At 42.4% G+C, this 24,427-nt stretch overlaps 1 protein-coding gene across 3 annotated transcripts in view; it reads right to left on the bottom strand.

Annotated features, from left to right (window-relative positions):
* The window catches only part of LOC115139663 (ectonucleotide pyrophosphatase/phosphodiesterase family member 1-like), a 66,222-nt gene that overhangs the window by 9,778 nt on the left and 32,017 nt on the right, over nt 1–24,427 (bottom strand). Inside the window, exons 14-23 of one of the 3 annotated variants that reach the window (XM_065026469.1) lie at nt 20,310–20,341; nt 20,038–20,165; nt 17,747–17,816; nt 10,284–10,371; nt 9,688–9,842; nt 7,812–7,851; nt 7,565–7,719; nt 5,722–5,857; nt 5,434–5,508; nt 1,747–1,839 (exon numbers count right to left, since the gene is read on the bottom strand). In XM_065026469.1, the coding sequence (XP_064882541.1) occupies nt 1,829–1,839; nt 5,434–5,508; nt 5,722–5,857; nt 7,565–7,719; nt 7,812–7,851; nt 9,688–9,842; nt 10,284–10,371; nt 17,747–17,816; nt 20,038–20,165; nt 20,310–20,341 (890 nt within the window). In that variant the 3' untranslated portion in view covers nt 1,747–1,828. Of the gene's footprint in view, nt 1–1,746; nt 1,840–5,433; nt 5,509–5,721; nt 5,858–7,564; nt 7,720–7,811; nt 7,852–9,687; nt 9,843–10,283; nt 10,372–17,746; nt 17,817–20,037; nt 20,166–20,309; nt 20,342–24,427 lie in introns of those variants that run through there. The other 2 variants (XM_029677287.2, XM_029677289.2) reach the window with 2 other exon arrangements.

The following is a 24,427-nucleotide window of genomic DNA, read 5'->3' as shown; positions in this document are numbered from 1 at the left end:
AGACAGCATCGTGAAGAAGGCACAGCAGCGCCTCTTCAACCTCAGGAGGCTGAAGAAATTCGGCTTGTCGCCAAAAGCACTGAAACTTCTACAGATGCACAATCGAGAGCATCCTGTCAGGCTGTATCACCGCCTGGTACGGCAACTGCTCCGCCCACAACCGTAAGGCTCTCCAGAGGGTAGTGAGGTCTGCACAACGCATCACCGGGGGCAAACTACCTGCCCTCCAGGACACCTACACCACCCGATGTCACAGGAAGGCCATAAAGATCATCAAGGACAACAACCACCGAGCCACTGCCTGTTCAACGGTCCTCTCTATGTTTTTATTTTTACTGGTCAAGGCACAACTCAGCGAATAAAACCTTTTGGTTGTACTCAATCTCTGACACTAGCACCTCTATTTCAGTCTCTAAAAAGGTATTCTTTTTTCTGGTTAACGGTGTGTATTTCATGGTATGGCATTGTATATTCCCCAGGGGCTTTCAAGGGAAGATTTTGACCATATATGGCTAATTAGAGTCATTTTGAAATGCAAATAGCCGAGGTCTTGCATGAGCACTGAGACCAATTGGTATTTCTCAATCTCCTAACGTTGTGCATAAAAACGGTGTGCACCAACATTCCAAATTCTATTCATAAGTAGTATTTTAGAATAGTTTCTATGCAATATTGATAAATGAGGCCTCAAGTACGTGTGCCGACGATTTACACTGATCATGGCCTGAAGCCGAAATGTTTGTGTTTTGTTTTCACCTTTCATTATGCACTAGGATTTTTTTAGGCACCCTGATGTTTTAATAAACATCTTTATTTTGCATTCAAGTCTCAGTTTTGGATTTATTCCTGTTTTCAACAGCGTGAAGGTCACCATCTGTTCCATTGGTTTTCCCTCCATAAATGTCCGAAATGTCCGAAAGTAACAAATGTGGAGAGCACAGGAGAAAACAGACAACTTCTATAACACCCTGAATCACATCATTGCAGTTTACTTCCCAAAACAGGTGGTTAGGATGCATGCACAGCAGAGGATACTGGTGGTAGGAGCTATAAAAGGACAGGCTAACAGTAATGGCATGAATAGAAAAGTACCAAACACATCAAACACATGTTTGACTCCGTCCCATCATTCCATTCCAGCCATTACAATGAGCCCATCCTCCTATAGCTCCTCCCACCAGCCTCCACTGATGCACAGGATAAGGAGTGGATTTCACTTAAACTCAAAGAGCCGATTTAAAAAGCAGACAGAAAGCCTTCAGTGAAAAAGACATGCCTTCACAGCACACTGAGGAACAAAACCCAGAGAGATCAGAGATTGCTACATTGTAATTACTTCGCCACCATGGCCTATTTATTTCCTTAACTTACCTCATCTGCACTCACTGTATATAGACTTTTTGTTTCCTTTTGTTCTACTGTATTATTGACTGTATGTTTTTTTTATTCCATGTGTAATTCTAAAATGAAATCAAAGCAGCAAGATCAACATTCTACCACACCAAAATCACCCCCAAAAAGAAGAGGGAGATCCCAGCCACATGGTACCATCAAATTAAATCCCTGACCAGCACTAAAAAGACCATCTCCATCGGGTTCAACCCAGAAAACCATTCTGTCATTGCCAATGCTATAAATGACAAGTTTTCATCGGTCACCACATCATTACCACCACTAAACCGGTCAGACCTACCTGCATTCTTGCCAGCTATGCCACTCCCTACTGTTGAACAATAGGAAATGCACAGGAGACTACTCTCCGTTCGAACCAGAAAAGCCCCAGGTCCAGATTCATCAGGAAATTTGTAGTTGAAATATCCAGTCATCTTCAACACCTCCCTGTGTGAAGGAGTAGTTCAACATCAATGGAAAGAGGCAATAGTGGATCCCCTGTCAAAAAGTAATCTACTGAGCCTTGACCAGCTGCGGCCCCTCTCACTCATTCCTCTTCTGGTAAAAATGTGTGAAGGTTTTGTTGCTGAATGGGCAACACAGGATACCCAAAATAACCATCTCCAACCAACAGTTTGGCTGCCTCAAGGGATGCTGAACCACCCAGTGCCTTGTAAGCATTGCAGACTTGCTGTACAGAACAGCACACACCAGAGGCACTTCCAGCACATGGATCCTGACAGACTAAAACAAAGTCTTTGATCTTGTGGATCACACCATTGCAAGTATCTGTCAGACCAGAGATCATGCCATGGATTTGTAACTTCCATTCCGTCCGTAGCCAAGTGACAAAATACCATGAGACTCTATCCTGGGCCCAATAACTCTCCTATGGCCTCCCCCAGGGCACAACAATTGGTCCAAATGTATTCGTGGCTCATGTCAATGGTGCATCAGATGATACGCTATCCAACTCCTGGGCCTTTGTGGATGACCTGAACCTCATCGAATCAAGACACATACAGTTGAAGTCGGACGTTAACATACACTTAGGTTGGAGCCATTCAAACTTGTTTTTCAACCACTCCATACATTTCTTGTTAACAAACTTTAGTGTTGGCAAGTCGGTTAGGACATCTACTTTTTGCATGACAAGTAATCTTTCCAACAATTGTTTACAGACAGATTATTTCACTGTATCACAATTCCAGTGGGTCAGAAGTTTACATGCACTAAGTTGACTGTGCCATTAAACAGCTTGGAAAATTCCAGAAAATGATGTCATGGCTTTAGAAGCTTCTGATAGGCTAATTGATATAATTTCAGTCAATTGGAGGTGTACCTGTGGATGTATTTCGAGGGCTACCTTCAAACTCAGTGCCTCTTTTCTTGACATCATGGGAAAATCAAAAGAAATCAGCCAAGACCTCAGAAAAAAAAACTGTAGACCTCCACAAGGGTTCATCCTTGGGAGCAATTTCCAAACGCCTGAAGGTACGACGTTCAGCTGTACAAACAATAGTACGCAAGTATAAACACCATGGGACCACAGAGCCGTCATACCGCTCAGGAAGGAGACGAGTTCTGCCTCCTAGAGATGAATGTACATTGGTGCGAAAAGTGCAAATCAATCCCAGAACAACAGCAAAGGACCTTGTGAAGATGCTGGAGGAAACATACAAAAATATCTATATCCACAGTAAAAACGAGTCCTACAGTGGGGCAAAAAAATAATTTAGTCAGCCACCAATTGTGCAAGTTCTCCCCCTTAGAAAGACGAGAGAGGCCTGTAATTTTCATCATAGGTACACTTCAACTATGACAGACAAAATGAGAAAAAATATCCAGAAAATCACATTGTAGGATTTTTAATGAATTTACTTGCAAATTATGGTGGAAAATAAGTATTTGGTCACCTACAAACAAGCAAGATTTCTGGCTCTCACAGACCTGTAACTTCTTATTTAAGAGGCTCCTCTGTCCTCCACTCATTACCTGTATTAATGGCACCTGTTTGAACTTGTTATCAGTATAAAAGACACCTGTCCACAACCTCAAACAGTCACACTCCAAACTCCACTATGGCCAAGACCAAAGAGCTGTCAAAGGACACCAGAAACAAAATTGTAGACCTGCACCAGGCTGGTAAGACTGAATCTGCAATAGGTAAGCAGCTTGGTTTGAAGAAATCAACTGTGGGAGCAATTATTAGGAAATGGAAGACATATAAGACCACTGATAATCTCCCTCAATCTGGGGATCCACGCAAGATCGCACCCCTGTGGGGTCAAAATGATCACAAGCGGTGAACGGTGAGCAAAAATCCCAGAACCACACGGGGGGACCTAGTGAATGACCTGCAGAGAGCTGGGACCAAAGTAACAAAGCTTACCATCAGTAACACACTACGCCGCCAGGGACTCAAATCCTGCAGTGCCAGACGTGTCCCCCTGCTTAAGCCAGTACATGTCCAGGCCCGTCTGAAGTTTGCTAGAGAGCATTTGGATGATCCAGAAGAAGATTGGGAGTATGTCATATGGTCAGATGAAACCAAAATATAACTTTTTGGTAAAACCTCAACTCGTCGTGTTTGGAGGACAAAGAATGCTGAGTTGCATCCAAATAACACCATACCTACTGTGAAGCATGGGGGTGGAAACATCATGCTTTGGGGCTGTTTTTCTGCAAAGGGACCAGGACGACTGATCCGTGTAATGGAATGAATGAATGGGGCCATGTATCGTGAGATTTTGAGTGAAAACCTCCTTCCATCAGCAAGGGCATTGAAGACGAAACGTGGCTGGGTCTTTCAGCATGACAATGATCCCAAACACACAGCCCGGGCAACGAAGGAGTGGCTTCGTAAGAAGCATTTCAAGGTCCTGGAGTGGCCTAGCCAGTCTCCAGATCTCAACCCCATAGAAAATCTTTGGAGGGAGTTGAAAGTCCGTGTTGCCCAGCAACAGCCCCAAAACATCACTGCTCTAGAGGAGATATGCATGGAGGAATGGGCCAAAATACCAGCAACAGTGTGTGAAAACCTTGTGAAGATGAAGACGTACAGAAAACGTTTGACCTCTGTCATTGCCAACAAAGGGTATATAACAAAGTATTGAGAAACTTTTGTTATTGACCAAATACTTATTTTCCACCATAATTTGACTAATAATGTGATTTTCTGGATTTTTTTTCTCATTTTGTCTGTCATAGTTGAAGTGTACCTATGATGAAAATTACAGGCCTCTCTCGTCTTTTTAAGGGGGAGAACTTGCACAATTGGTGGCTGACTAAATTCTTTTTTGCCCCACTGTATATTCTGACTCTGCTTGCACTGGAACACACGAGAAGTGACACAATTTCCCTACTTAATATTGCCTGCTAACATGCATTTCTTTTAACTAAATATGCAGGTTCAAAAATATATACTTTTGTATTGATTTTAAGAAAGGCATTGATGTTTATGGTTAGGTACAGTGCTTTTTTCGGGAATGTGCTTCTTAATTCATCACTCATTTGGCGAAGTAGGCTGTGATTCGATGATAAATTAACAAGCACCGCATTGATTATTTGCAATGCAGGACAAGCTAGTTAAACTAGTAATATCATCAACCATGTGTAGTTAATCTCTAGTTATGTTAAGATTCATTGTTTTTTACAAGATACGTTTAATGCTAGCTAGCAACTTACCTTGGCTCCTTGCTGCACTCGCGTAACAGGTGGTCAGCCTGCCACGCAGTCTCCACGTGGAGTGCAATGTAATCGGCCATAATTGGCGTCCAGAAATGCAGATTACCGATTGTTATGAAAACTTGAAAATCGGCCCAAATTAAATCGGCCATGCCGATTAATCGGTCAACCTCTAATACATACATCATGCAAAGAGACACTGTCCTGATTGCTAGTCCTAAATCCCTTCTGTGGAAAGTTATTTCCTGAAGCTTCATCTCCATAACAAAACAAAAAAAACCTATTGAGTGTTTGAGCTATTGCATAGCACTGGATACTTTTCTGTCTCTTTGCCAGCTAGCCTGACCTGCTCACCTTTAAAGGCAGGATACATGGGCACCATGTTGCTGGTAAGTAATGACTCTGCCTCTGTTCCATTGGCACCCAGATCTGCATATAGAAACATTAACATAAAATCTCTAACTTAAATAAACGCAGACACTTTAAAAACTTTCACATTTTTATGAGACATTCCTGATCAAGCATTGGCAGCTGCTGCACAGCTGGCTACGCATGTACACTAATGTGGTATTTAGCAAAGGGTGTGAGGGAGGTGATCGGTGATAGGGGTCTAACAAACAAAAAACGTCCTTATGTACTTACTGGGTGGATGCAGCAGGCCGTAGGACAGGGCAGGGTTATCCCTGTATCTGACACAGTTCTGACTAGAGAGCGGTGCCACACGGACATCTGTACGTACACATGCCTCTGCTACTGGGCTCAGTGGCTGGACATTGTTCTGATAGGAGAGACGGGGAGAGAGAGAGAGAGAGACATAGAAAGAGGTTGTGTTAGAGACACTATTTCTGCTTAATGATTCCAGTTCTTGAGATCATGTACAAGTTGTGTGGAGTTGGTTTCTTTTGTCACCACCTTTTTGCCCTATACAAGGTGTCGAAAGTATTCCACAGGGATTCTGGCCCATGTTGACTCCAATGCTTCACCCAGTTGTGTCATGTTGGCTGGATGTCCTTTCGGTTTTGGACCATTCTTGATACACATTGGAAACTGTTGAGCGTGAAAAACCCAGTAGCGTTGCAGTTCTTGACACAAACCAGTGCGCCTGGCACCTAATACCATCCCCATTTTAAAAAAGGCACTTAAATATTTTGTCTTGCCCATTCAGCATCTGAATGGCACAGATACAAAATCCATGTCTATGGTATAACGTCTTAAAAATCTTTCTTTAACCTGTCTCTTCCCCTTCAGCTACACGGACTGAAGTGGATTGAACAAGTGACATTTAATAAGGGTTCAAAGCTTTCACCTGGTCAGTCTATGCCATGGAATGAGCAGGTGTTCTTAAAACCTCTAAAAGTACGAAGACAACATATTGAATTATTTTAGGATGGTCACACGACGGATAATTTAGCTATTTGATTTAGAATTTTAGGAACTTTTAGGTATCAAAACAACACTTATAGCCCATGGAAATGCATTTAATAACACATTCATAAATGCCAAAATAAATCCTAAGGAATAAGGTTTTGAAGTGTATGTCCTATATCTTCCATCCGTTTGTCTGCCTTCAGAAGAGTCCCGTGACATTTGTGGAGGTTGTAGAGCAAAACGGAGAACACCATCGTGTTCGTGAAAGTCTCCCGTTTCCATAGAGTAGTCTTAACAGTTTGTAGATATTTCGGACGCTACAGACGTTTTCTTGAAAAGACTGATTTTCAGGATGTCTCATGGTCTAATAAACACTGCTGTAGCTTGGCTATCTTCCACCACAGATGTGGAAGGCCGACATTGGCAGATGCAGTGGATTGAGACGTAGTCCATGCAAAAATCTCTAGCTTATACTGATGGAGATTTTTTTTATTATGCTACTTATGGTGTGTCAATAGACTTTTGCTTGCTTAGTTAATTAATAAAAGCACAAAAAAAACATGCATCATGTAGTTGTTTCCTTCCTTTTAGACAGATAGTAAATGGAATAAAAGGAGGATGTTGCGAAAGCCTGAGATAGTTAAAGAAAAATATATACTATAGAGAGACGTCCTCTCTCTATTAAAATCAGCTCTCAGTACTGATTTATGGTGAGGTTCTCACCACATAATGAGTAACACAAGATGCTGTGAAAGCCAGCACGAGTGGAGAAGATCTACAGCCAGCTAGCAGGGTCTGGGCGGCAGCTCTGCCCTTCACACCAGCATTTCATACACAGCTTTACAACCTCTTTCATGTCCTAGCCAAAACACTAACAAGAGAGCAGCAAATACAGCCAATGCATCTCCAACACGACACGCTATCTATCTTTAGACATAAAAGAAAGTGTAATGGTTCAGAGATGGTTCAGAACTACGCTCGCATGATGGGAAACATTTGTTAAGATTCTGAAAACTTACATTAGCTCCCCAGAGCTAATACCTTGGGTTAAGTTTAGCAGGCTAACACACACCATGGTATGAACACCGGTCGCTCACACAAGAAGAAAACGACTCACCAGTGGGTTAATTGTATAGGCGACCCATAACGGCATGAGAATATCTTTGCTGTAACAGTTGACGTAGTCGGCGTGGTGAAGCACGCAGTAGTCTGCATTCTCCTGGAGAACTCGAGGGATTCCATACGGTAGGTGAAGAGCCTTGGCTCTGGAATCTGAGGGAGGGGAGGGCTTGATTAAAAATGAAATCTATAACAAAATAGATCCATGATTACGCTATTAAAAATAGACAACAGTGTGTACTCACTGGAATTAGCCTTGATGAGTTGCCTGTTCATAGTCTTCTCCTGAAACAGGCATTTTCAGCATGTTAGTGGGGGTCCTGTATTTCAATTAGTCAACTTATGTCCTTCTAATGAGTGCTGCTGGGTTATCAATCATACAAAGTGAGGATAAGTATGATTAATACTGAGGATTTGGAGCATTAACTTCTTTGGGACTCGGGGGCAGTATTGAGCAGCTTGGATGAATAAGGTGCCCAGAGTAAACTGCCTGCTACTCAGGCCCAAAAGCTAGAATATGCATATAATTATTTGATTTGGATAGAAAACACTCTGAAGTTTCTAAAACTGTTTGAATGATGTCTGTGAGTATAACATAACTCATATGGCAGGCCAAAACTTGAGAAAAAATCCAACCAGGAAGTGGGAAATCTGAGGTTTGTAGGTTTTCAAGTCTCTGCCTATCCAATATACAGTGTCTATGGGGTCATATTGCACTTCCTAAGGCGTCCACTAGATGTCAACAGTCTTTAGAACCTTATTTCAGGCTTCTACTGTGAAGGAAGAGCGAATAAGAGCTGTTTGAACCAGGTGTCTCGCAGAATGCCATGAGCTGAGTCATGCGCGTGGCCGTGAGAGTTAGCTGCGTTCCTTTTCATTTCTAAAGACAAAGGAATTGTCCGGTTGAAAAATTATTGAAGATTTATGATAAGAACATCCTAAAGATTGATTCTATACATCGTTTGACATGTTTCTACAAACTGTAATATAACCTTTTTGACTTTGTCTGAACTAAGCGATCACGCATTGAGCATTTGGATTACTGGGGCAAACAAAAAGGAGGTATTTAGACAAATGATGGACTTCATTGAACAAAACAAACATTTATTGTGGAACTGGGATTCCTGGGTGTGCATTCCGTAATGAAGATCATCAAAGGTAAGTGAATATTTATAACGCTATTTCTGACTTTTGTGACACCTCTCCTTCTTTGGAAAATGGCTGTGTTTTTCTGTGGCTAGGTGCTGACCTAACATAATCGCAAGGTGTGCTTTCGCCGTAAAGCCTTTTTGAAATCTGACACAGCGGTTGCATTAAGGAGAAGTTTATCTATAATTCCATGCATAACACTTTTATCTTTAATCAATGTTTATTATGAGTATTTCTGTAATTTGATGTGGCTCTCTGCACTTTCACCGGATGTTTGTTTGAGACAATGCATTTCTAAACAACACATCCATTTCAAATGAGGTTTTTGGACATAAAGATGAACTTTATCGAACAAAACACACATTTGTTGTCTAACATGGAGTCCTGGGAGTGCCATCTGGTGAAGATCATCAAAGGTTAATGATTCATTTTAACGCTATTTCTGTCTTTTGTGACACCTCTCACCTAGGTGCTGACCTAACATAATCGCAAGGTGTGCTTTCGCCGTAAAGCCTTTTTGAAATCAGACACTGTGCCTGGATTAACGAGAAGTTTATCTTTAAAATGGTGTATAATACTTGTATATTTGAGGAATTTTAATTATGAGATTTCTGTTGTTTTGAATTTGGTGCCCAGCAATTTCACTGGCTTTTGGCGAGGTGGACGCTAGCGTCCCACCTAGCCCAGAGAAGTGAATGACAGGACAGACCCTCTGACCCCTCCCATCCCTGCTCCATTAGGGAGGATGTGAGTTTGATTACCACCCCCGACTGTACTCCCTGGTCGTACCGCTGCTTTGGTGCGGGCGCTGCAGAAACATCCGGTGAAAGTGCAGAGAGCCACATCAAATGACAGAAATACTCATAATAAACATTGATTAAAGATAAGTGTTATGCATGGAATTATAGATAAACTTCTCCTTAATGCAACTGCTGTGTCAGATTTCAAAAAGGCTTTACGGCGAAAGCACACTTGCAGATTGTCAGAGGGGGCAGGGCCACTCGCCTCACAGGTGGAGTCAGAGGAGAGCTCAGCTGGGTACACAGGGAGGTGGGGAGGGTTCTTCAGCAGGTGGTTCAGACTCCCGTGGGTCCCGTTGTTAGGAGCAGGGGGAATGTCCAACAAATCTGACAGGCAGAGAGAAAGAGAAAAAAAGAGATTAGACTTGAAAAGGTATTTTCTCTAACTTAGTTAGCTAACTGTACATAACAGCTGTGTGTCTTGCAGACGGCAGGTGCAGTGTTGGGACTATGGACTCGCACCTGCTGAACTAGTACATCCTCTTTGAAACTTATCACAATGTTGAGAAATAGAAAAGTGGACTCCAGTTCTGCATGAAAGTGGTTGAAATTACATCATAATGAGTGTAAAACCAGATTGGCTGCTGGAATGGTTTAACTTTAGAAAAGCAATCCTTTCTTAGCCTGGTTACCAGTATGTTTAGATATTGTTCCACTCCGTTGGCAAGAGAAGAAACAGACTGGCACCCAGGCTAATCTTTTCTAGTTATCCAAGAGGACATTGCCCCCTGCGCCCATGTTAAACGGTCTATTGACTAACAAGCTTACCACACAGGAGGTTGTAGACTTCAATGTTTTCAAAAGGTGCAACGTTAGTCTTATATTTCAGCCCTGGTCCATAACCAATGAAAATGGTCTAAAAAAAATACAAAAACAAAATGAATGCACTTTCACAAGAATAATTGACACATGCTATTCATAACAGTGGAGTAAACATGTGTAATGTATATAGCAACAAAAAAAACAACGCTGAACCCCAATTAACCTTTTGCATGTGCTACATTTTTATTTCCGCCTAAATAATTTATGAGATAGCCATAAACAATAACTGGTAATGTTGCATAGTTTTACAAAAGGTCTGAAACTCAGCCTTCTGGATTAGATTTTTTTTTTTTTGCTGAAGTGACAAGCTCAAGTTAAATAGTTCAAATTTTATGAAAATTTTTTCCTATTCAACAAAAGTGGGGCAATAGGGCTTGAATTGCCTTTAAAGTCTTTCTAAATATAGTAAAAATCTAATTAAACAAGTAACTAAGATTTCACATTGATTATAATAAATATGATCATACTTAGTGACAGTCCAATATTGGACTATTTAATGTAACTGACAGGGAATTTTCTCCTAAACATCCACTGAGGAGCGCAGAGACGCCATTGAAATGTGTTCAGACTTGTTACACCTTCAGCTTTATGCACAAAGTGACTTCATCTCTCGGTAACCAAGACAAAATGGTGGTCTTTCAATTCTATATGAGAGCAAAATTGCAAGATTGTTATAATACTGTAATTGCATCAAATGGTTGTTTTATGCAACATAATAAGGGGTTGTTAGAACACTCATGTCTGTGTGTTCTACTGAAAGTGGGCCTCTAGAAGATTTAACACTGACAGTGGATTTACGATTGATTGGTGATAAAGACTGCATTCCCTAGCATGATTAGTGTCTGTGTGCCTGACTGGAAGGTACCAGGGAGAGATGGCTCGGGGCCAGACCCTTGTCTCTACACAACGAGGACAGCATTTACAGCAGATACTGTTTGCTGTGAATTATTAGTAACCTTGTGACCCATTCCATACATCTGTTGTTTGTCATGTAGACTGAAGGGGGTGTGTCTTTGCTATAAAAGGCCATGGTCTCTTTTGTCGTTGGGCTCTCAACGAATGAAGCAAAAACTGTTTTTTTTAAATGTTTGCACATGTATAAAAAAACATTTACTAAGTACTTTGTTGGAGCACATTTGGCAGCGATTACAGCCTTCAGTCTATACTAAATATATTTATAAGTCACCAAATAATTGATTAAAATATAGTAGACCATTGCAAAACAGTGTAACTTCAACAACACTGTCTGGGCTAGCACCATGGTTTAAACAGAGAAGAGCTAGCTTCCGTCCTTCTCTGGCTACATTGATTTCAATTCAAAACCCAGGAGGCTTGTAGGCCTCACCCCCTTCCATAGACATACATGGTAATTATAACCACTTCTGGAGGACGTCCTCCAACCAATCAAAGCTTTTGCAATATGAACTGACATGTTTTCCATTCAATCATATAATTAGGATCAGAGAACGAGCGAATGTGTTGTGTTGGGATTGTGCCACAGAGCATTATGGGTTCTATGTGTTGAGAAGCTTGGTGACATTGCTGGACAGAGATTAAGAGTGAAGAGTGATAGTTGAGCATTTTGGGGATATTATTATTCTTTATTTGTGTGTCCAGTTAGTGCAATTATTTAAATGTTTATTTGATTTAACCTTTATTTAAATAGGCAAGTCAGTTAAGAACAAATTCTAATTTACAAATGTGTCTTGCTAACTTCAGTAGCTAGCTGTACCCACCTTAAGCTATCAGCGCAAGTGTGCAGTTTTCTCCGCCAGAGTGGACAATGCTGCAGAAAATGTTGCAGACTTTTTGTTAAAGAACCCTTTTCATTCTCTGGAGTGTACGGAAAAGGTGCAAATTAAAAGTGAGGGCCGACCTCTGCCTGAGATCAGTTTCATGAAGAATGAAAGGGTGAGGGCATTCATTACCAACTGGTATCAAAAGTATATCTGGTTAACAGGGAGCCTTTCATCAAGCCGCCTGTATTGCTGGTCTTGCCTGCTTTTTTGGAAAGTCTGCGCCTTGGTCGAAAGGTGGGTACAGTGACCTGAAGAACATCGATCGTTAAGCAAACGGCAGAACAAAAGGGAGCATATAAATGCCCACATCCGATTCAAGCTGCATCGATTATGACGAAGGTCTGCGGGTTTGAACTGCGCAACACAAGAAAGTAAGACGACGCAGCAATGTTTTGAAGCGGCTCATCAACGCCGCTGCGTTTTTAGGCATGCAAGAACATGCTTTTAGAGGACACGACGAGGGAGAAAGTTCCGCCAACAAGGGCAATAACAATCAACTTGCAGAGGTAATTGCACGTTACGATGCCTTACTTGCTGAACATGTTGAACTTTTGATTGTCTTTTCTGGGATGTCTAAAATAATTCCTAATGATTTGATAGCTACAATCGCATCATCCATTAAAAGTTAGATTAAAGAGAGAGGTTGACACAGTGCATTTTTTCCCCGCGTGCGCTGAAGTAGGCTTTCCACTTTCCTCCGGTATTTATTTTGCAAAGATAACACATTCCCTCCGGACAGACACAAGCAAAAACTCATGACAAAGGTTGCAGCAGCCTAGGCTATACCTAAACATTAGAAATCTGACATGCTGTATGGGATGAAAACGAGGATTTTTCCGTGTGATCAACTGTAGACTACTAATAAGAGCAGCTGCATACAGCCTATGCGCCCAGTCCGTCTGGTCAGGGTAACTAATTGGTCATTTATAGTCCATTTGTGTGTCAGGAAAAAATGTGAATGTGATCAAATGTTGATTATATTCAAAATTGGGTTGGCTAGGCTGCCTATACGATTTTAAGCCTAAATTAATCAATCAACATAATTGTGACGACAGATGTGAGTAAATGTTTTAAGGCCTACAGTTGCATAGGCCAGAATGATACAAACATGCATAACGCAAGCTCAGCCCTGTGAGTTCTATCATCTATCAGTTGTTGTCTATGTGTCTGGGTAGAGGAAATCCCCCTCCTGATCTAGTCGAAATATCATTTATAAGAACAAATATAAGGTAGCTGCAGTTTGAATGGGTTCATTGCTGATTAGGAAAAACCAGTCCCAACATAGCACATAAAACTTTTTACAACTGATTAATCACTGTCATACACTATAGGGTCCAGAGTTTTCCTAATTATGTTAACATAAGGAAAAAACGAAGGAAAAAAACTCCAGGCCCCAGGGGGTAAAAATTTCCCCACCGCTCTGGGACCTATGGTGCCACCAGTCTGCTTGCAGTTGACAGTTATTGTCAGGTATGTAGATGAACAGGGCTTTATTCAGGAATGAGTCTTGGGCTACTTTGAGGTGTCAAATGGGCGAGATGCGCAGTCTGTGTTTGACTTTATGAATTTTGAGATGTCGGAGTTTAACTTCATTGAGAAACTCGTGCCCAAACCTACGATGGCACAGCTGTAATGGAATGTATCTGCTATTTGTATTTACAGCTAAGTCCCATGGATTAAGAGGTGATGACCACTCCACTACCATTGTCAATGTTCTCCTGACATGAACTGAAGCCATGTCTCATCCACTGGCACATTGAATGTTTCCTCTCCAAGCACTGAGTAGACCTGTCAATTTTCCCTCATTACTATATGTAGAGTCAATCACATACACAATCACATTATTACACATCAATGATTTTACTCCTTGCTTGGACTAACTCATTCTTAGCTCTTTTGTCTAACTGTGTAGTGTGTTTTGTTATTGTTTTTTGTCTTCCCAGTCAAATCCTGTCCTGCACTGAAGTCAAGCCTCTGAACACCTTAACTCATACCCTCCCTCATGCAATCACTGCTGTGATCCCTTCCCCATAATATTGTACTATAAATGTCTTTATTAAATGCTTTAGGTTAAAATTATTTGACGACATTTGAAAGACACTTGTCTCCATGCGTTCTGTGCCTATACCATGGTCTCCCATTCTCCAAAATGTTTCAAGTCACCATCCGCCACTGGAGTCTTCAGGTGCCTTTTGGCAAACTCCAAGCGGGCTGTCATGTGCCTTTTACTGAGCAGTGGCTTCCGTCTGACCACTATACCATAAAGGCCTGATTGGTGGAGTGCTGCAGAGATGGTTGTCCTTCTGGAAGGTTCTCCCATTTCCAGAGGAACTCTGTCAGAGTTACCATCAGGTTTTTGGTCACCTCCCTGACCTCTCCCCGATTGCTCAGTTTGGCCGGGTGGCCAGCTCTTGGAGGATCCAAACATCTTCCATTTAAGAATAGAGGCCACTGTGTTGTTGGGGACCTTCAATGCTGCAGAAATGTTTTTGGTAGCCTTTCCCAGATCTGTGGCGACACAATCCTGTCTTGGAGCTCTTCGGACAATTCCTTTGACCTCATGGCTTGGTTTTTGCTGTGACATGCACTGTCAACTGTGGGACCTTATATAGACAGGTGTGTGCCTTTCCAAAACATGTCCAATCAATTGAATTTACCACAGGTGGACTCCAATCAAGTTGTAGAAACATCTCAAGGATGATCAATGGAAACAGGATGCACCTGAGCTCATTTTTGAGTCTCATAGCAAAAGGTAAATAAGGTATGTTTTTTATTTTTAGATTCTTTTTTAATGTTTTTGTTTTGTCATTATAGGGTATTGTGTGTAGAATGAGGATTATTTTTTTCTTATATACATTTAGAATAAGGCTGTAACATAATAAAATGTGAAAAAAGTCAAGGGGACTTTCCGAAGGCACTGTATAAAGGCACGGGACCCTACGACGTTCAGAGCGCTTTGTACACAAATGTCAGCCGGAACCGTTCCAGAACTGCTCAAAGTCCCCCATTAACATCTTAACCATCTCATTTAGTTAGAATTTCCCTCCACATACAGTGGGGCAAAAAAGTATTTAGTCAGCCACCAATTGTGCAACTTCTCCCACTTAAAAAGATGAGAGGCCTGTAATTTACATCATAGGTACACTTCAACTATGACAGACAAAATGAGAAAAAAAATCCAGAAAATCACATTGTAGGATTTTTAATGAATTTATTTGCAAATTATGGTGGAAAATAAGTATTTGGTCAATAACAAAAGTGTCTCAATACTTTGTTATATACCCTTTGTTGGCAATGACAGATGTCAAACGTTTTCTGTACGTCTTCACAAGGTTTTCACACACTGTTGCTGGTATTTTGGCCCATTCCTGCATGCAGATCTTCTCTAGAGCAGTGATGTTTTGGGGCTGTTGCTGGGCAACACGGACTTTCAACTCCCTCCAAAGATTTTCTATGGGGTTGAGATCTGGAGACTGGCTAGGCCACTCCAGGACCTTGAAATGCTTCTTACGAAGCCACTCCTTCATTGCCCGGGCAGTGTGTTTGGGATCATTGTCATGCTGAAAGACCCAGACACTTTTCATCTTCAATGCCCTTGCTGATGGAAGGAGGTTTTCACTCAAAATCTCACGATACATGGCCCCATTCATTCTTTCCTTTACACGGATCAGTCGTCCTGGTCCCTTTGCAGAAAAACAGCCCCAAAGCATGATGTTTCCACCCCCATGCTTCACAGTAGGTATGGTGTTCTTTGGATGCAACTCAGCATTCTTTGTCCTCCAAACACGACGAGTTGAGGTTTTACCAAAAAGTTATATTTTGGTTTCATCTGACCATATGACATTCTCCCAATCTTCTTCTGGATCATCCAAATGCTCTCTAGCAAACTTCAGACGGGCCTGGACATATACTGGCTTAAGCAGGGGGACTCGTCTGGCACTGCAGGATTTGAGTCCCTGGCGGGGTATTGTGTTACTGATGGTAGGCTTTGTTAATTTGGTCCCAGCTCTCTGCAGGTCATTCACTAGGTCCCCCTGTGTGGTTCTGGGATTTTTGCTCACCATTCTTGTGATCATTTTGACCCCACGGGGTGAGATCTGGTGTGGAGCCCCAGATCGAGGGAGATTATCAGTGGTCTTGTATATCTTCCATTTCCTAATAATTGCTCCCACAGTTGATTTCTTCAAACCAAGCTGCTTACCTATTGCAGATTCAGTCTTCCCAGCCTGGTGCAGGTCTACAATTTTGTTTCTGGTGTCCTTAGTGGAGTTTGGAGTGTGACTGTTTGAGGTTGTGGACAGGTGTCTTTTATACTGATAACAAGTTCAAACAAGTGCCATCAATACAGGTAACGAGTGGAGGACAGAGGAGCCTCTTAAATAAGAAGTTACAGGTCTGTGAGAGCCAGACATCTTGCTTGTTTGTAGGTGACCAAATACTTATTTTCCACCATAATATAAAAAATCCTACAATGTGATTTCCTGGATTTCTGGATTTTTTTTTCTCATTTTGTCTGTCATAGTTTTAAGTGTACCTATGATGAAAATGACAGGCCTCTCATCTTTTTAAGTGGGAGAACTTGCACAATTGGTGGCTGACTAAATAGTTTTTTGCCCCACTGTAGATACTTTTGTACCCATTTCCTCCAGCATCTTCACAAGGTCCTTTGCTGTTGTTCTGGGACAGAACGCGTCTCCTTCCTGAGCGGTATGACGGCTGCGTCCTCCCATGGTGTTAATACTTGCGTGCTATCGTTTGTACAGATGAACGTGGTACCTTCAGGTGTTTGGAACCAGACTTGAATATTTTTTTTCTGAGGTCTTGGCTGATTCTTTTGATCTTCCCATGATGTCAAGAGAAGGGGCACTGGGTTTGAAGGTAGGCCTTGTGAAATACATCCATAGGTACACCTCCAATTGACTCATTATGTCAATTAGCCTATCAGAAGCTTCTAAAGCTTGGACATAATTTTCCAGAATTGTCCAAGCTGTTTAAAGGGACTGTCAACTTAGTGTATGTAAACTTGTGTCATGCACAAAGTAGGTGTCCTAACCGACTTACCAAAACTTTAACAATAAATTTAGGGAGTGGTTGAAAAACTAGTTTTAATAACTCCAACCTAAGTATATGTAAACTTCCCACTTCAACTCTATGTTCCCTCTGGGTTCAGCAACAATAGCTTGATTTAACCTAAAGAATCTGACATAATTCAACGAACTGAGGCTCCTCAGTAGTAGCCTGGTCCCAGATCTGTTTGGAACATTTGGCATGATAATGACCATAGGAGTTGGCAAGAGAGCACAAACATATATGGGACCAGGCTAGGCTACCTCTGTAGTAGTCATCATAGAACCTTGTCACGTCCAAATAAAAATAGCATGCATCGTGCAGTATTAATTAATCCTGGTCCTGGGGACCCAAAGGGGCACAGATTTTTGTTTTTGCCATAGCAATATACAGCTGATTCAAATGAGCAACTCATCCGCAAGCTTTGCCGATTTAAACCAGGTGTGTATACTAAGGCAAAAACAAGAATGCAAAGTTTAATTCACTGCTGTAATTTCACACTGTATCAGCTGACATACACGCATCCTTTTCCCCTCCCCTGACCTGCATGTTTTTGAAGACGTTATCCGAGCCGTGGAATCCACCACTGCAGTACTTGATTTCTTTAGGCTGGCTGTGGAGAAAGAAATGAAAAACCATTATTCCATTCATAGAAAGGACATACCACCTCCACAGAGTTATACACGGAGTGTAAAAAACATTAGGAACCACTTCCTAATATTGAGTTGCACCCCACATCACGACGAGACAACACAACACTACATTAAGAGAGACCTAAAGACGACAACATAGCATGGCAGCAACACATGACAACAACATGGTAGCAAGAATCATAGCTGTATTATAACCTGGAATTAAAATTGATCGGTTTGTATCATTTGATAACATGCCTACCATTTTGAAGATGCAAAATAGTTTTTATTGTGAAACAAACAAGACAAAAAAAACTGAAAACTTGAGCGTGCATAACTATTCACACCCCCCCAAAGTCAATACTTGTAGAGCCACCTTTTGCAGCAATTACAGCTGCAGGTCTCTTGGGGCATGTCTCTGTAAGCTTGGCACATCTAGCCACTGGGAATTTTGCCCATTCTTCAAGGCAAAACTGCTCCAGCTCCTTCAAGTTGGATGTGTTCCGCGTGTACAGCAATCTAAGTCATACCACAGATACTCAATTGGATTGAGGTCTGGGCTTTGACTAGGCCATTCCAAGACATTTAAATGTTTCCCTTAAACCACTTGAGTGTTGCTTAAGCAGTATGTTTAGGGACATTGTACTGCTGGAAGGTGAACCTCCGTCCCAGTCTCAAATCTCTGGAAGACAAACAGGTTTCCCTCAAGAATTTCCCTGTATTTAGCGCCATCCATCATTCCTTTAATTCTGACCAGTTTCCCAGTTGCTGCCGATGAAAAACTTCCCCACAACATGATGCTGCCACCACCATGCTTCACTGTGGGGTTGGTGTTCTCAGGGAGATGAGAGGTGTTGGGTTCGCGCCAGACATAGCGTTTTCCTTGATGGCCAAAAATCTAAATTTTAAGTCTCATCTGACCAGAGTACCTTCTTCCATATGTTTGTGGAGTCTCCCACGTGATTTTTGGTGAACACCAAACGTGTGCTTATTTTTTTTCTTTAAGCAATGGCTTTTTTTCTGGCCACTCTTCCGTAAATCCCAGCTCTGTGGAGTGTACGGCTTAAAGTGGTCCTAAGGACAGATATATATATAGATATATACACACTGAGATCATGTGACACTTAAATAAGGTCCACCTGTGTGCAATCTAACAAATTCTGTGACTTCTGAAGGTAACTGGTTACACCAGATCTTATTTAGGGACTTCATAGCAAAGGGGTGAATACATTTGCATGCACCACTTTTCTGTTTTGTATTTCTTTGAATTTTTTAAAACTAGTTATTTTTTTCATTACACTTCACCAATGTGGACTATTTTGTGTATGTGCATTACATGAACTCCACATAAAAACGATTTCAATAACAGGTTGTAATGCAACAAAATAGGAAAAACGCCAAAGGGGATGAATAGTTTTGCAAGGTACTGTATGTCATGGAAAGAGCAGGTGTTCTGTACACTCAGTGTACATCTGCCATACAGTGTGTATACAACACTCAAATAGAGGGATTATCAATTGGACAGCTGTATAAACCAACCAAACTAAAATAGCCTCTCAAATCCTCAGTTGTGGCAACCTGATCAACAGGAAAAAGCTTTCCGTTCCCATTTCAGAAATCCCTCAACATTCCCCAAACATTGGCAAAAAACAAATCATGTGTCCATGGCAACCACTTTGCCCACATCTAATTTCTGATATGTTAATAAGCATACTTTATGATAAAATAAGCTATCACTTATAATTTGTGGCAGCTGTTGAAAATTTCAGGGGTCATTTTTTCCAAGTCGTCTTGTCGAATATTGTCTCTTTGCAACAGACAGTTGTGGGATGACATTTTGCCAGTACCTGTAACTACTTTCAAAGTGCATGTAGGGACAAGTGCATGTAGGCACAACGTTTAAAGTGAAGGACACAAGTAGTTCTAATCAGTACGGATTAAATTGAGCTGTGATGAGTAGGCTAACTCAAGCAACTTTGAAAGGGTACTTATTTACTTAGGTTAGTAAACAGTAACAGTTACTTTGGCTTAATGCCAGAGTAAAGCCAAAAGTGCAGTTCAGGTTCTGTGATCACTCTAAAATGTCCTGTTTAAGAAAACATAACACATATAGTGGGGTAAGGGATTTCAGAGAATCAGGCATAGACTTCAGAGAAAGACAAAGAGAAACAGAAAATAATATATAGCTGGATTTTGACATACAGTGCTGCCTGCCAACCAGGTTTCATGTAGAGATGGGCCCTCTCGATGCGCACGTTGTTAGCAAAGTGCATCCGTTTGGGGAGGTGCTCTTTTAGGTAGGGCCTCATGGGCTGGTCAGGGATCCTGCACTTCAAAACGCACAGAAAGAGGAGAGTGGAGAGTCAATGAAGGGGCAGAGGGAGAGGCCTGTCTGACATGAGGTAAGGCAAGCAGATAATTTTCAATTCATCCTATGAACACAGAACTCAATGGGGCACGAATACTTCACATACCGACAGATTCTTCACCAGGCCTTCATAGTCGACTGAGGGAATGAAAACAGACACGGTTGTTAACCCAAGGGTCATTCCCCATCCCAAAACATTTTTTACGCCTTCCCCTTGGCCCCAACGTTCTTATGTTTGCAGATCTGGAAGTGTCTTAGTTTTCACTAAGTGGATTTCATCTCTGCTCAAACAGCGAGAGAGATTTAAAAAATACATTTTTAGTAGTTACAGTCTTGTCTCATCGTTGCAACTCCCGTACGGACTCGGGAGAGGCCATGCGTCCTCCGAAACACAACCCAACCAAGCCGCACTGCTTCTTGACACAACGCACATCCAACCCGGAAGCCACCCACACCAATGTTTCGGAGGAAATGCCACAGGGAGTCGCTAGTGCGCGACGAGACAAGGATATCCCTGTCGGCCAAACCCTCCCTAACCCGGACGACACTGGGCCAATTGTGCGCCGCCCCATTGGACTCCCGGTCGCGGCTGGCTGTGACAGAGCCTGGGCTCGAACCCAGAGTCTCTGGTGGAACAGCTAGCACTGCGACGCAGTGCCTTAGACCACTGTGCCTCCAGGGAGGCCTAGATTTAAATTTTTAGACCGAGGGATTTATTGCTTACAGATCTGCAAACATCAAATTTTATTGGTCGCATACACCTATTTAGCAGTTGGTTTATGGGTGTGGTGACTATTTATCAGTTTGATGGCCTTGAGATCGAGAGACTGAAAAACAGCTTCTGTCCCAGCTTTGAGGCACATGTACTGACCTAGTGGGGTGAACAGGCCAAGGCTTGTGTGGCTGAGGTCCTTGATGATCTTCTTGGCCTTCCTGTGACACTGGGTGCTGTAGATTTCCTAGAGGGTAGGCAGTGTGCCCCCGGCGATGTGTTGGGCAGACCACACCACCCTCTGCAGAGCCCTGCGGTTGCGGATGGTGCAGTTGCCGTACCAAGCGGTGACACAGCCCGACAGGATGCTCTCTATCTTTACAAGTTTGAGGGTCTTAGGGGCCAAGCCACATTTCTTTAGCCTCCTGAGGTTGAAGAGGAGCTGTTGCGCCATTCTTCACCACACTTGTCTGTGTGGGTGGACCATTTCAGATTGTCAGTGATGTGTATGCCAAAGAACTTGAAGCTTTTCACCTTCTCCACTGCGGCCCGTCGTTGTGAATGGGGGCGTGCTCCCTCTGCTGTCTACTGAAGTCCACAATCAGCTCCTTTGTTTTGTTGATGGAGAGGTTATTTTCCTGGGCCACTCCACCAGGGCCCTCACCTCCTCCCTGTAGGCTGTCTCGTTATTGTTGGTAATCAGGCCTACCATAGTTGTGTCGTCTGCAAACTCGATGATTGAGTTGGAGACGTGCATGGCCATGCAGTCATGGGTGAACAGGGAGTACAGGAGGGTGGATGAGTACACACCCTTGTGGGGCCCCTGTGTTGAGGATTAGCACAGTGGAGGTGTTGTTTCCTACCTCACCAAATGGGGGCAGCCTGTCAGGAAGTCCAGGACCCAGTTGTACAGGGAGGAGTTCCAACACAAGGCCCAGAGCTTAGAGGGTACTATGGTGTTGAAGACTGAGCTGTAGTGAATGAACAGCATTCTTATATAAGAATTCCTCTTGTCCAGATAGTATAGGGCACTGCGATGGCGTTGTCCATGGATCTATTTGGGTGGTATGCAAATTACAGTGGGTCTAGGGTGTTGGATATGATCCTTAATTAGCCTCTCAAGGCACTTCATGACAGAAGTGAATGCTACGGAGCATGGTGGACATCTTGAAGCAAGTGGGGACAACAGACAGGTATAGGGAGAGATTGAATATGTCCGTAAACACTCCAGCCAGCTGGTCTGCACATGCTCTGAGGACGCGGCTGGAGATTTGAGTTGGGCTGTATACCGTATACCAGGGTATTTGGAAATAGCCACTGGATGTTCTAAAACTTTTGACCGGTAGTGTATGTATAACTTTATCAGCTGGATTGCCCATCTTTGCAATTCGTTTATCTTTGTTTACGCTCATTAGCATATTTAACTAGCAGCCACCATGGAAATTCGCTATTAATTGTGCTAATTTTGTCAGCATTCTGGTAATGGGCCTTTTTGCTTTATTTGGCACCCCCTTGTGTACTAAACCAGTAATATCATATATCCTGGGGTGAGAGAAGGACGGTATGACAATATGAAAATCTGGATACCGCCCACCCCTAATAGGGAGGCCTTCAGCCTTGCAAAAGTTAACACTCTTAAATGTCTGACTCACGTCGGCACAGAGAACGAGAGCTCACAATCCACTAGAGGGGTGGTGACCTGCATCAGCGGCACTGTGTTTCCTTCGAAGAGGGCAAACGAGGGGTTTAGCTTGTCTGGGATGAAGACGTCAGTGTCCGCGATGTGGCTGGTTTTCCCCTTTATAATCCAATATTGTCTAGAGTCCCTGCCACATACAGTACCAGTCAAAAGTTGACACCTACTCATTCAAGGATTTTTCTTTATTTTTGCCATTTTCTACAATGTAGAATAATAGTGAAGACATCAAAACTATGAAATAACACATATGGAATCATGGAGTAACCAAAAAGTGTTTAAACTATTAAAATATATTTAATTTTTGGGATTCTTCAAAGTAACCACCTTTACCCTTGATGACAGCTTTGCACACTTTGGCATTCTCTTCACCTGGAATGCTTTTCCGACAGTCTTGAAAGAGTTCCCACATATGCTGAGCACTTGTTGGCTACTTTTCCTTCACTCTGTGGTCAAACTCATCCTAAATCATCTCAATTTGGGTTGAGGTCAGGTGATTGTGGAGGCCAGGTCATCTGATGCAGCACTCCATCACTCTCCTTCTTGGTCAAATAGCCTTTACACAGCCTGGAGGTGTGTTTTGGGTCATTGTCCTGTTGAAAAACAAATGATAGCGCAAACCAGATAGGATGGCGTACCGCTGCAGAATGCTGTGGTAGCCATGCTGGTTAAGTGTGCCTTCAATTTTAAATAAATCACAGAAAGTACCCCACACCTCCTCTATGCTTCACGGTGGGAACCATACATGCGGAGATCATCCGTTCACCTACTCTGCGTCTCACAAAGACACGGCAGTTGGAACCAAAAATCTCAAATTTGGACTCATCAGACTAATGGACAGATTTCCACCGGTCTAATGTCCATAGCTCGTGTTTCTTGGCACAAGCAAGTCTCTTCTTATTATTGGTGTCCTTTAGTAGTGGTTTCTTTGCAGCAATTCGACCATGAAGGCCTGATTCACGCAGACTTCTCTGAACAGTTGATGTTGAGATGTGTCTGTTACTTGAACCCTGAAGCATTTATTTGGGCTGCAATTTCTGAGGCTAGTAACTATAATGAACTTAACCTCTGCAACATAACTCTGGGTCTTCATTCCCTGTGTCGGTCCTCATGAGAGCCAGTTTCATCATAGTGCTTGATGGATTTTGTGACAGCACTTGAAGAAACTTTCAATGTTCTTGAAATGTTCCGGATTGATTGACCTTCATGTCTTAAAGTAATGGACGGGCGTTTCTCTTGGCTTATTTGAGCTCTTCTTGCCATAATATGGACTTGGTCTTTTACCAAATAGGGCTATCTTCTGTATACCACCCCTACCTTGTCACACCACAACTGATTGGCTGAAACGCATTAAGAAGAAAGTCATTTTCACAAATTAACTTAACAAGGCACACCTGTTAATTGAACTGCATTCCAGATGACTACTCCTTGAAGCTGGTTGAGAGAATGCCACGGGTGTGCAAAGCTGCCAAGGCAAAGGGTGGCTACTTTGAAGAATCTCAACTATAAAACATATATACATCCTGATTTGTTTAACACTTTTTTGGTTACTATACGATTCCAATATACTCGGAAGCGGTGGGTGGTATGAGGGTCGGACTACCTCGTCTCCGCCGGCTGTCTTGGAGCAGTCTCTGGGATAAGGGGGGGGGGGGGGGCGGTACGAATGAAGAATCCAATTCAGGGAAGTCATATTTCTGATCGAAATGCCGGTGAGTTACCGCCGCTCTAATATCCCAAAGTTATTTCTGGCTGTATATAATAATGCAAAGGACATTCTGAGCTAATAAAGGTGAGAAATAACACAAAAAATTAT

The sequence above is a fragment of the Oncorhynchus nerka genome, linkage group LG13 (genome assembly GCF_034236695.1).
Source record: "Oncorhynchus nerka isolate Pitt River linkage group LG13, Oner_Uvic_2.0, whole genome shotgun sequence".
In the NCBI taxonomy this organism is placed as follows: Eukaryota; Metazoa; Chordata; class Actinopteri; order Salmoniformes; family Salmonidae; genus Oncorhynchus; species Oncorhynchus nerka.
This window is presented reverse-complemented; position numbering and strand designations above follow the sequence as displayed.